We start from the raw sequence: 13,918 nt of genomic DNA, 5'->3' as shown, positions 1-13,918 counted from the left end.
CAAGGGAACCTGGAGGGCGATAGATGACAAGGATATTAAGCTTAAATGGGCTAGTGACTGTGACAGCGTGGAATTCAAATGAGGAGATAGACAGATGGGTTAGGGGAAAAATTGAGAATGACCACTTGGGAGAGATGAGGATTCCTGTGCCACCACCCCTCTGACCAGATGCTCTCGGGGTATGCGAGAACACATGGTCAGACGAGGAGAGAGCAGTAGGAGTAGCAGTGTTTTCAGTGGTAATCCATGTTTCCGTCAGTGCCAGGAAGTTGAGGGACTGGAGGGTGGCATAGGCTGGGATGAAGTCAGCCTTGTTGGCGGCAGAACGGCAGTTCCAGAGGCTGCCTGAGACCTGGAACTCCAGGTGTGTGGTGCGTGCAGGGACCACCAGGTTAGAGAGGCAGCAGCCACGCGGTGTGAGGCGTTTGTGTAGCCTGTGCGGAGAGGAGAGAACAGGGATAGGCAGAGGCATAGTTGACAGGCTGCAGCAGATGGCTACAATAATGCAGAGGAGATCGGGATGAAATGAACTAAACATCAGGGAAAGGAGAGAGCAGGCCTCCCTCACCAAAAAAAAAAATATATATATAACTCTCCCAACTTCCACCTCAGAAACTATAATTGTTTCACTGAACCACCCGAGTAAAACTCTCCCAACTTCCACTTTAGAAATTAGAATTGTTGTAAACTACAGCAGACTGTTATCAGTAGCTGTAATTAAGTACAGCAGCTACCAACCACCTAACGTTAATGCCTCGGATGAGGTTAGAAAAACAGCTGAATGGTAGCAGCTAGCTGGCTCAATCACAGGTACTCTTAAGCATGAAATAACATTGGAAACAATTAACCATAGTTGCAAAAAGTTACCAGTAGCTACCCGCTAGCTAGCTAGCTTTGTTGGTCCAAGTAGTGGGTAGGCTAGCCTCGTGCTTCGCCGGAGTCCGCCGAATACAGTCCTTACCTACAATAATTACCTACAATAACCTTCAATAACTACCTGAGTAAGCTACCTATAATACCAAACTAAAATACCTACCTACAATCTAAATACATGGTTTAAGCTTAACTCAACACCATATAAGAAGCCAAGCTTACCTTTCATAACGCAGCAACGATTAAACGTTGGGTAGCTAGCACAAAGATATTGTATTTAGCTACCACAGCCTGCTGGTAGTGTTGGCTGGCTGTACATTGAAAGAGATGGGGAAAATGGTCATAAAGCAGAAAATGCATCAACCCACATTTTATAACCCTCTCATTCTGATTGTTGAAAGTGTTTATATTCTGGCAAACTCCATCAAATCAGCTTGCTTTTCAAACAAAGGCCTACTGCCCCTTGGTCTTATTTGCAGAGTGTTGTGTGATACACAGTCATTTCTACTGTATGATTAGATACATAGCCTTAGTGTTGTCTGAGAGCTCAGTTGGCCCTTTGTGTTTTCAGATGTTTTTCCTGTAGCGCTAAGCTCGGTTGTTACTCTTTTGCAGCGTGAATCCAGATGGCCATTTAAAGCTGACAGGACAAAATTATGATTTGGTTTGACACAGCAAAACTGTGGCCCAACACATTTGGAGCATTTCTTATGTGTCTGCTATGCTAATGCACAACAACATCATTAGATGTTATTGTGCTGTCAGTTGTACATTAACAGTTGCTTTTGGATCATCTTGTCTTGACCCTTTCTCTATAATGGTCATTTAGCGTGAGTAGTTCCTGCACTTGAGGCCTGCTGCCATTAAGTATTAATGACTATATTACCAGCAGTGCTGTAGATACCGTTTTACTTGATCAGTTAGGTGTGTCTAACATTATGCTTCATCCACACAAACTCAGAGAAACCAATGAATGTGGAAGTAAACAGTGTTTACAGTTCAAACAGCCGTCGAAGGTAATGCGTCTCTTTCTATCTGTCATTAGATGTAGTTTTTTTTCCATTGAGGACTCATGAGTATCTCATTGCTGGGGGTTCATACAATGCCAGGTTAGTAATAACACACTGATCAACAGAAGGACTTTTAGTGCTTTACATATTTATGTGAAGATGGCAAGCTCTTTGCTTTGTCCTTTAATGATAGCGTCTCAGAGTAAATTCTGTGCATCTTGACAGAAAACATTGAAATGATGCAGTGTCTTTATTGCATCGTCCAGATCTGAACACATCTCAATGCCTTTCCCTACTTGTATTTGCTTGATCTCAAATACACAGCTAGCCTATTGTCTCTGTCACTCATCAGTCATTGAGGGGTTCGCTTGTAAAGTAGTTCCAGGTTAATATAATTCTCAGTTCTTAGCTCTATATTATTAGCCTGGTATGTCACTGTCACGACTTCCGCCGAGGCTGCCTCCCCTACTTGTTCGGGCAGGTTTCGGCGTTCGTCGTCACCGGCTTACAAGCTACTGCCGATCCTATTCTCATCACTCCACTTGTCATGTCTTGTCTTGTCAATCACACACACCTGGTGCTCATTCCCCTAATTAGTATGTGTATAAGTGTTCCCTCTGTTCCCCTGGTCTTTGAGTGATTGTTTCATTGTGAGAGCGAGTAGCTCGGTTGAGCTACTCTTCCATTTTTTATTGCCAAGGTGGAATATTTCCCTTGTGCTAGTTTCGTTTTGACGCAGGGTGCGTTTTATTTATGTAAACTGAATAAACTCTGGACTTCGGTATTTTACCTGCTGCGCCTGACTCCTTCATTCACACCTTGTCACAGAATCACTCACCCGCTGAATGGAGACAGCAGAAGAAGACATGCCTGGAGTTGTAGCAAGGGTCCAGGAGCATTCCTCGATGCTGGCCAGCTTGGGGGAAGCGATGGATCGGGTTCTTCAGGTAGTACAACGCCTGGAGAAGAGAGGACCCGATCTATCGAGACCAGCTGGTCAACCGAATCCAGCCACCTACACCTCAGCCCCTGGAGGGATCCAGATATCCCGGCCACCGGTGTTTGATGGGACGGCAGCGCGATGTAAGGGATTTCTGCTCCAACTAGAGTTGTATTTCTCCAGCATTAGGCCAGCGCCACTGGAGCGGGAGAAGGTATCCATCCTCATTTCCTGCCTTTGTGGGAGAGCCCTGGAGTGGGCCAACGCGGTGTGGAACGAGGGAGGTGCTGCGTTGGAGGACTACGGGAGTTTGCTCGCCTCTTTCGGGCCGTTTTCGATCACCCGCCTGAGGGTCGAGAGGCGGGCGAACGACTGGTCCATCTGAGGCAGGGGACGAGGACCGCACAGGACTACACGCTGGAGTTTCGGACGCTGGCAGTGGGGTCCGGGTGGAACGATCGGGCCCTGATCGACCATTTCCGGTGCCACCTATGGGAGGACGCCCGACGGGAGCTAGCCTGCCGTGATTCCATGCTATCTTTCTCCCAACTGGCTGGACAATCTGCTAGCAGCCAGAGGACGTCCTGGTAGGGGTCTGCCCGTTCCCACTCCGGACGACTCTGACCCCGAGCAGATGGAGCTGGGGGGAGCCGCCGGTCGAGAGAGCACAGGAGGACAGCGACAGTGCCACTCTGGTGGCACGAAGGGACAATCCACCTCACGTTGCAGTCAACGTTCCTTTGGGTCTGGAGGCGGTAGGCAGGGTACTCACGCATCACCCCAGGTAACGAACATCCAAACTTGTTCAGAGCCCTTTGCGGTGCACTGTACCTTATCTATCTCCTTTCCCGATCACCTGGTAGTTTCCCAGTGTAAGGCGCTAGTCGATTCAGGCGCAGCTGGGAACTTTATGGACAGGGCATTTGCACGCCGTCAAGGCATTTAATTGGTTCCCCTATCCATTCCATTCCCCATCAGAGCACTTGATAGTCGACCATTAGGTTCCGGGTTGGTTAAGGAGGTTACTGTACCAGTCACCATGATTTCACAGGACGCATGTTGAGCAGATCACTTTTTTGATTATTGAGTCTCCTGCTTACCCTGTAGTCTTAGGTATTCCATGGTTATCCCTTCAGAACCCCACATTTTCATGGCCGCAGAGGGTTCTTACGGGGGTGGTCGCATGAGTGTCAGGGTAGGTGTCTAGGTGTTTCCGTTGGTGCGCCTAGACGGTACCCCCACCGTGCACATTCCCCCTGAATACCATGATCTGGCGCTCGCGTTTTCCAAGACGCAAGCGACTAAATTACCACCATCTTCGGGAGGGGGATTGCGCGATAAACCTTCGGGTAGACGCTTTACCTCCCAGGAGTTATGTGTATCCCCTGTCGCAGGCTGAAACGGAGGCTATGGAAACATACGTCACCGAGTCACTGCGCCAGGGATATATACGTCCCTCCACTTCACCTGTTTCCTCAAGTTTCTTCTTTGTGAAGAAGAAAGATTGCGGTTTACGCCCGTGCATTGATTATCGACCACTGAATAAGGTGACGGTACGGTTTAGTTATCCTCTTCCCCTCATTCCTTCAGTGATTGAGTCAATGCCTGGGGCCCGTTTTTTCACCAAATTAGACCTCAGGAGTGCCTACAACCTGGTGTGTATTCGGGAAGGGGATGAGTGGAAAACAGCATTCAGCACAACCTTGGGGCATTATGAATACCTGGTGATGCCCTACGGTTTGATGAATGCTCCATCCGTTTTCCAGTCCTTTGTGAAATAGGTGTTTTGGGACATGCTTGGTCGCGGTGTGGTGGTCTACATCGATGACATCCTGGTGTATTCCACTACGCGCGCCAAGCATGTGTCCCTGGTTTGCAAGGTACTGGTCCGACTGCTGGAGAATGATCTTTATGCCAAGGCAGAGAAGTGTGAGTTTTTCCAGCAGTCAATCTCCTTCCTCGGATACCGCATTACTACCACAGGTGTGGAGATGGAGGGAGATCGCATTTCAGCCGTGCGTAATTGGCTGACTCCAACCACGGTGAAGGAGGTGCAGCACTTCCTTGGCTTTGCCAACTACCATCGGAGATTTATTCAGGGCTTTGGCAAGGTCGCAGCTCCCATTACCTCCCTGTTGAAGGGTGGGCCGTCCCGGCTCCGCTGGTCTGCTGAGGCTGATTTGGCCTTCAGTAGATTGCGGGGTCTGTTCACCTCAGCCCCGGTACTGGCTCACCCCGATTCATCACTACCGTTCGTAGTGGAGGTGGATGCGTCCGAGGTAGCGATAGGCGCTGTCTTATCCCAACACTCGGTCACGCCACCCAAGCTCCGCCCCGTGCCTTCTTTTTCAAAGAAGCTCAGCTCGGCGGAGCAGAACTACGGTGTTGGTGATCGGGAGTTGTTGGCTGTTGTCCGAGCTTTGACGGTGTGAAGGCATTGGCTCGAAGGGGCGAAACACCCTTTCCTCGTCTGGACAGACCACCGTAACCTGAAGTACATTCGGGCAGCGAGTAGGCTGAATCCTTGCCAGGCCAGGTGGGCCCTCTTCTTCATCCGGTTTGATTTCACACTCTCATACATTCCGGGTACGAAGAACGTGAAGGCAGACGCGTCTCGGCTGTATGACACAGAGGAGAGGCCCAGAGACAACACCCCCATACTCCCGGCCTCATGCATTGTGGCGCCGGTAGTATGTGCAATGGATGCGGATATAGCGCAGGCATTACACACAGATCCATCTCAACCGCAGTGTCCAGCTGGGGTGCAGTACATGCCTGCGCTTATACGTGATCGTATGATCTACTGGGCACACACGTCACCCTCCTCTGGTCATCCAGGTATCGGTCGTACAATGCGCTACCTGACCGAGAAGTACTGGTGGCCTACCTTGGCTAAGGACGTGAGGGTGTATGTTTCCTCCTGCTCAGTGTGCGCCCAGAGTAAGGCACCTAGGCACCTCCCAGTGGGTAAGCTACAACCTTTACCAGTTCCACAACGACCATGGTCTCACCTTAGTAATGATTTTCTTACTGATCTTCCCCTCTCCCAAGGTAACACCACTATCCTGGTTGTTGTGGATCGCTTTTCGAAGTCCTGCCGCCTCCTTCCTCTGCCTGGTCTCCCCACGGCCCTACAAACTGCGGAGGCTCTGTTTACTCATGTTTTCCGGCACTACTGGGTACCAGAGGATATAGTGTGCGACCGAGGGCCCCAGTTCACATCTAGAGTCTGGAACGTCTGGGGGTCTCGGTCAGCCTGACCTCTGGATTTCACCCCGAGAGTAATGGGCAGGTGGAAAGGGTGAATCAAGATGTGGGTAGGTTCCTGCGGACCTACTGTCAGGACCGGCAGGGGGAGTGGTCGGCGTTCCTGCCATGGGCAGAATGCGCTCAGAACTCTCTCCGCCACTCCTCCACTAACCTAACACCCTTCCAATGTGTTTTGGTTTACCAACCGGTCCTGGCACCGTGGCACCAGAGCCAGACCGAGGCTCCTGCGGTGGATGACTGGTTTCGGCACGCGGAGGAAACTTGGGACGCTGCCCACGTTTGCCTCCAGCACGCTGTGTGTCGTCAGAAGGCGAACGCTGACCGCCACCGCAGGGAGGCCCCGGTTTTCGTACCGGGGTATCGGGTCTGGCTCTCGACCCGGAATCTACCCCTCTGCCTGACCTGCCGGAAGCTGAGCCCACGGTTTGTGGCGCCGTTTAAAGTCCTGAGGAGGATAAACGAGATTACATACAGGTTGTTACTCCCCCCTGATTACCGTATTAACCCCTCGTTTCATGTGTCTCTCCTCAGGCCGGTGGTAGCTGGTCCGCTGCAGGAGTCTGAGGTGCGGGAGGTTCCTCCACCTCTTTGGACATCAAGGGGGCCCCGGCGTACTCGGTCCGTTCCATACTGGATTCGAGGCGTCGGGTGGGAGGCCTTCAGTATCTCATGGAGTGGGAGGGGTACGGTCTGGAGGAACGGTGCTGGGTCCCAAGGAGGGACATCCTCGATCCTTCCCTGTTGAGGGATTTCCACTGTCGCCATCCGACTCGCCCTGCCCCGCGTCCTCCTGGCCGTCACCGAGGCCGGGGTCGGCGCACTGCTGGAGCCGCGCGTCAAGGGGGGGGTACTGTCACGACTTCCGCCGAAGCTGCCTCCCCTCCTTGTTCGGGCAGGTTTTGGCCTTCGTCGTCACCGGCTTACTAGCTACTGCCGATCCCATTCTCATCACTCCACTTGTCATGTCTTGTCAATCACACACACCTGGTGCTCATTCCCCTAATTAGTATGTGTATAAGTGTTCCCTCTGTTCCCCTGGTCTTTGAGTGATTGTTTCATTGTGAGAGCGAGTAGCTCGGTTGAGCTACTCTTCCATTTGTTATTGCCAAGGTGGAATATTTCCCTTGTGATAGTTTCGTTTTGACGCTGGGTGCGTTTTATTTATGTAAACGGAATAAACTCTGGAATTCGGTGTTTTACCTCCTGCGCCTGACTCCTTCATTCACACCTCGTCACAGTTACTCAAATCATTCATTGAGGGGTCTGCTCGTAAAGTAATTTCAGGATCAGTTCATAGCCCATTGTATTATTAGCCTCATTTCTAGATTTTTTTTCTTACTGCTATCATTCCATGATTACAATGTTTGCATCATCCATTTCTTACGTCAATTTCTTCGAAGTTCCAGCTTCTATAAAACTCATGTATGGCAGCAATGGAGATGGAGTTGCCCGCATTGAGAGTATATTATGCTCTAAGACTGATTGAGCTGTGAAAATATTGACCTAGATAGACTTGCGCAATCTCTATAGGCAAGAAGTCATACCAAAAGGCTATACAGTTGGTGTCTATCACTGCCAGTACATGATTTATAGTTCTCAAACATTTTTTTAACACTTTTGAGGTTTTGTGTTGTAATGATGCGCTGACTCCTGAGTGGCGCAGTGGTCTAAGGCACTGCATCGCAGTGCTAACTGTGCCACTAGATCCTGGTTCGAATCCAGGCTCTGTCGCAGCCGGCCGCGACCGGGAGACTCATGGGCGGCGCACAATTGGCCCAGCGTCGTCCAGGGTAGGGGAGGGAATGGCCGGCAGGGATGTAGCTCAGTTGATAGAGCATGGCGTTTGCAACGCCAGGGTTGTGGGTTCGATTCCCACGGGGGACCAGTATAAAAAAAAAATATATGTATTCACTAACTGTAAGTCGCTCTGGATAAGAGCATCTGCTAAATGACTAAAATGTAAATGTAAATGTAAAGGTGTCGTAGTAGATCTGTAAGAAGGGCAATGACTGTGAACGTCAGCGTGTGCCACACACACGGGTGTATCGCTCTGCAGGGTGAGGGTTTTTCCTCTGATTGCACACGATTTCATCAGCAGCCCCCTCTGATTTATCCAAGTGGAAGATGCCTGTGCTGTGCTGCCAATGTAATGACTGTTACTAGTTATAGAGGAATAACGACATTCTGTTTTATTTGTCTCGTCTGAATGCCTGCACATCTCAATCGAAATATAGAATGTCGTGAAGATCACAAAAGTAGCCATATTTCCATCTCTTTGTATAAAGCTCATAGGATACTCAGGGCTGGGTAGGTTACTTTCTAAATGTAATTCGTTAGTTACTACACTGAATAAAAATAAAAATGCAACATGTAAAGTGATGGTCCCATGTTTCATGAGCTGAAATAAAAATACAAATATATTTTCCATACGCACAAAAAGCTTATTTCTCTCAAATCTTTGCACAAATTTGTTTACATCCCTGTTAGTAAGCATTTCTCCTTTGCCAAGATAATCCATCCACCTGACATGTGTGACATATCATGAAGCTGATTAAACAGCATGATCATTACACAGGTGCTACTTGTACTGGGGGACAATAAAAGGCCACTTTAAAATGTGCAGTTTTGTCAGAGAACACAATGCCACTGATGTCTCACGTTTTGAGGGCGCATGCAATTGGCATTCTGACTGCAAGATTATGTCTACCAGAGCTGTTGCCACAAAAAGTTATGTTAATTTCTCTACCATAAGCCACCTCCAACGTCATTTTAGAGAATTTGGCAGTACATCCAACCTGCCTCACAGATGCAGACCACGTGTATGGCGCCATATGGGCGAGCGGTTTGCTGATGTCAACATTGTGAACAGAGTGCCCCATGGTGGCGGTGGGGTTATGGTATGGGCAGGCATAAGATATGGGCAACGAACACAATTGCATTTTATTGATGGCATTTAGAATGCACAGAGATACTGTGATGAGGTCCTGAGGCCCATTGTCATGCCATTCATCCGCCGCCATCACCTCATATTTCAGCATGATAATTCACAGCGCCGTGTCGCAAGGATCTGTTCACAATTCCTGGAAGCTCAAAATGTCCCAGTTCATCCATGGCCTGCATACTCACCAGACATGTCACCCATTGAGCATGTTCGGGATGCTCTGGATCAACGTGTATGACATTGTGTTCCAGTTCCCGCCAATATCCAGCAACTTCACACAGCCATTGAAGAGAAGTGGGACAACATTCCACAGGCCACAATCAACAGCCTGATCAACTCTATGAGAAGGAGATGTGTCGCGCTGCATGAGGCAAATGGTGGTCACACCAGATCCTGACTGGTTTTTTATTTTTTTTAAAGGTACAGTATCTTTATCATGTGTTTAGCTCCAGCCTGAGGACTAGTAGGGCCCAGTCTTCAAAAAGGCCTGTACATTGAAAGAGATGGGGAAAATGGTCATAAAGTAGAAAATGCATCAACCCACATTTTATAACCCTCTCATTCAGATTGTTGAAAGTGTTTATATTCTGGCAAACTCCATCAAATCAGCTTGCTTTTCAAACAAAGGCCTACTGCCCCTTGGTCTTATTTGCAGAGTGTTGTGTGATACATAGTCATTTCTACTGTATGATTAGATCCATAGCCAGAAATTTGACGAACTGACTTGTTGGAAAGGTGGCATCCTATGACAGTGCCACGTTGAAAGTCACTGAGCTCTTCAGTAAGGCATTTCTACTGCCAATGTTTGTCGATGGAGATTGCATGGCGGTGTGCTCGATTTTATACACCTGTCAGCAACGGGTGTGGCTGAAATAGCCGAATCCACTAATTTGAAGGGGTGTCCACATACGTTTGTATATATAGTGTATCTGTGACCAACAGATGCATATCTGAATTCACAGTCATATGACTGAATCTGATAATCATACAATGTAGGTGGTTATATTCCAGCCATCGTATCAGATATGCTTTGGTTTTACAGATGTAAAGATTGTGGTCCTCTGTAGCTCAGCTGGTAGAGCACGGCGCTTGTAACGCCAAGGTAGTGGGTTCTATCCCCGGGACCACCCATACACAAAAATGTATGCACGCATGACTGTAAGTCGCTTTGGATAAAAGCGTCTGCTAAATGGCATATTATTATTATTTATTATTATAATCTAGGAGTAATTGGAATAACCATGCCTGAGGCATGCCTTGGTGGCTGCCAGGTGCCAGTCTGTTGACCAGGTACCTAGTGAGTGGGCAGTGACTGACCAGACTGGCTGGCACCCAGATAAGAATATAGGCACAGCTCTTGACAGGTAATGCTGGGAAGCAGGGGTGGTCTTTAGATTGTATTCCATGTTCACAAAGTTAAACACAAGGTAAACATGGCCCTTTGGCTGCACCCACTTTGGCTGCTATCAGTCTGGCACCAAGGCCAGGCTAATGGAGGTCTGTAGGCCAGATGAACAGCTCCTGCCTGTGGCCACTTCCCTCCACTGTCAGTGACGTGACGTGTCTGTCTGCCAGTCCCAGTCTCAGGCCAGCAGATGGATACGGCTGATGCCCCGTCTGCTACCCTACTCGATGACAGGGGGTCACGCCCCTTGCCTAAAAAGGCAAAGCAGAATGCAGCTGGTGCGGCTAGCTCTAAGAATAACTCAGGCAGGCAGGGCAGAATAGCCTGGGTTAAGGTTACCTTGAAGCCCCTGTCCCGTCCTATGCTTCCTGATCTACACCAATCATGGGCAGGGGAAACTTTTAGGCTGGATCCCGACCTCTCCACTGGCCGGCCCTGGAACTTTTTCCCTCAACTTTTTGCTCTCTTCCTGGACATAAACTGAACCTCTTCAGAGACCCTGACACTGTGACCCTTTGGTATATTTAAAATTGTTATTCTTTAGGGAGGATTAAACATCCAGTCCAGACACCAGGTGTAATACATTTTGGTTGTGGCAGTGTTTCCTTTAGGGTCTCTTTGCATGGTTTCATCCTCTCCTTGACGATCAGGACTCAAACAGGATTAGCCCGGAGGAGCTACATGTTTTTTTTTTACCACAACTCTGTTGCTGAAATTACATTTTCAAACTGCCATGACTGAGGGAGTCGAAGGTACAGTATCTACACAAGTCTAAGTATGTCTTTACATTTTACTTCCTTATTATAGGTCATTTAATTTGTTATTTTAGTTCTGCAGACAATTTGGAAGCTTCTAAAAATACTGGATATCATTTAGCATAATTGGCTATTTGCTATGCAGCCTTGAAACACTTGTGACGTCAGCACGGCTTTAAGTATCTTGCACTTAAAGTGCATAATCCACGTCCATCATCACTGTTACAGCTGAGAAAACTTTTGGGAATCAAACTGAATGATTCTGTTTTCCCTCAGTCTCACACGTCAGTTCCAATAAGAAAGATTTGAACCAACATAAGCCAGGGTGTAAAACTTATATTCAACAGTAATTAAAATAGACCTAGAAGTGAGTCAGAGTATATTTTGAGGGCACCCAGGAGAGGATAAGATCAGATCAGTGTTTTGTTGGCTGACTCATTCTGACTATATTACTGGCTCTCAATTACTGTCATGAGATTAGTTGTCATGGAGAACTACTTAGGGTTCCCAAGACAGGGACGTCAACTTCAGGCAGCAAGGGGTCAAGAGACTGGTAAAGTAGATGTGTTGGAGCGTACTTTTTTTTTTTTTTACAGCACAGCATATTTGCGTGGTGCATTCCATCACCATCCCCACTCCACTGCTCCTGGATTCGAGGATAATACCATTCTGTAAATACCATTTAATTAATTTATTTATTTAACCTTTATTTAACTAGGCAAGTCAGTTAAGAACAAATTCTTATTTACAATGACGGCCTACACTGGCCAAACCAGGACGACGCTGGGCCAATTGTGCACCGCCCTATGGGACTCCCAATCACGGCCGTTTGTGATTACTGTAACCCTGACAAACACACTCAAATGCACATACATAAATACACACTCACTCACCCACACTCTGACACTGTACTAGTCACAGTATGTATTATATTTTGTTGAATCAAAGTGAGAAGAAGCATGGCATATGGTGTTTGTCTGCAGAGATTGAGGGACATTGGGACCCATAATCCCCCATTGCTGACAACATGGTGAAGTGACTCAACAGGTGGCCTGAGCCCACACTGGGCCATTCTTTCTTTCTTTCTTTCTTTCTTTCTTTCTTTCTTTCTTTCTTTCTTTCTTTCTTTCTTTCTTTCTTTCTTTCTTTCTTTCTTTCCTTCTTTCCTTCTTTCCTTCTTTCCTTCTTTCCTTCTTTCCTTCTTTCCTTCTTTCTTTCTTTCTTTCTTTCTTTCTTTCTTTCTTTCTTTCTTTCTTTCTTTCTTTCTTTCTTTCTTTCTTTCTTTCTTTCTTTCTTTCTTTCTTTCTTTCTTTCTTTCTTTCTTTCTTTCTTTCTTTCTTTCTTTTTGTCTCTCTTTCACACTCAAGACATACATAAACATGAACACACACAAATCATGGGGGCTGGAGCAGCATTTCAGTCGGATACTATCTCTGTCATGGGCCGACTACGAAAACACACCAGAGACCCATGCCGCCAGCAAGAGCTTCTGTCTGATTTGCACCGACCTGATTTCACAGTATAAAAGCAGCAGATAACATTTTAGAGACTGAACACTGCATTCTAACTACTGCACCTTCACAAGAATCAATGGCTTATTCTGACCTAGTCTGCCACATTCTGGTAAATCGATGAGCAGCCTTGTAAAATGAATTCCGTACATAAAGGTCATATGCTGTGTTTGTAAGGAAGCACAACCAGCCCATCTCTCTCCATTTAACATCAAATCAAATTGCCACACTACAGAGATTTATATTCATTTAGAGAGAGAGCTCTTTGATGGCTAGGTCAAAACATCACAGAGACAACACATTCCACACAAAACATGATATGGTTTCCTTTGGCACTGTGTACCAAACAGTGTAGTCCATTCAGTGTATAGCTATTCACCTGTCAAAAACTTGTCTCCGTGCAGTCTATTCATAAACCAACCCTTCTGGGCCTTTATGGTTGGTTCAACATCAGGCCAACAACCTATCTTTTGTCCTTTCTTCCAGCGCAATCCTTCACCACAACCATGGTCATTGAGAGCAAAAACGGGGAGGCAGGACACCCCACAGCCAGGGTGACCAAGAGGACCGTGACTGACGACCTGTACACCACCTTCAGTTCCCCTATGGCCTGGATCCTGGTCCTAGCCCTGGTCGTCACCTGGTCTTGTGTGGCCATCATCATGTTTGACCTGATGGACTACAAGGGCCTCACAGGTAGGTCCTGAACCTTTCCTTTCCTCCTATACTGTTCATACCACCATGCATTGGGATGTTACTTAGCTGTGTTAGGCTTTTGTTTTTGCTCTGAGATTCTACCTTATGCATCACAGGCCTCTGTAGGTTAGATCTAGGATTCCTTTTCCATTGTTTGGACTCATTAGGATGAAAAGGGGCAGTAGTTTATGTAATGCATCATGCATTGAGTAATCTTGGTCGTTTAGACTCTGGTTTTTAATGATTTGGATATAGATTGAAACCATTATACACTATATATACAAAAGTATGTGGACACCCCTTCAAATGAGTGGATTTGGCTATTTCAGCCACACACGTTGCTGACAGGTGTATAAAATCGAGAACACAGCCATGCAATCTCCATAGACAAACATCGGCAGTAGAATGGTCGCTCTGGATAAGAGCATCTGCTAATTGACTAAAATGTAAATGTAAATGAATGGCCTTACTGAAGAGCTCAGTGACGTTCAATGTGGCACGGTCATAGGATGCCACC

General features: G+C 47.3%; 1 protein-coding gene across 1 annotated transcript in view; it reads left to right on the top strand.

The window, feature by feature from the left end:
* Window positions 1–13,211: 13,211 nt before the first annotated feature.
* The window catches only part of trdn (triadin), a 62,134-nt gene continuing 61,427 nt past the window's right edge, over window positions 13,212–13,918 (top strand). The window contains exon 1 of the mRNA XM_045210050.1: window positions 13,212–13,401. Coding sequence (XP_045065985.1) covers window positions 13,212–13,401 — 190 coding nt within the window. The remainder of the gene's footprint in view (window positions 13,402–13,918) is intronic.

The sequence above is a fragment of the Coregonus clupeaformis genome, chromosome 33 (assembly GCF_020615455.1).
Source record: "Coregonus clupeaformis isolate EN_2021a chromosome 33, ASM2061545v1, whole genome shotgun sequence".
In the NCBI taxonomy this organism is placed as follows: domain Eukaryota; kingdom Metazoa; phylum Chordata; class Actinopteri; order Salmoniformes; family Salmonidae; genus Coregonus; species Coregonus clupeaformis.
This window is presented reverse-complemented; position numbering and strand designations above follow the sequence as displayed.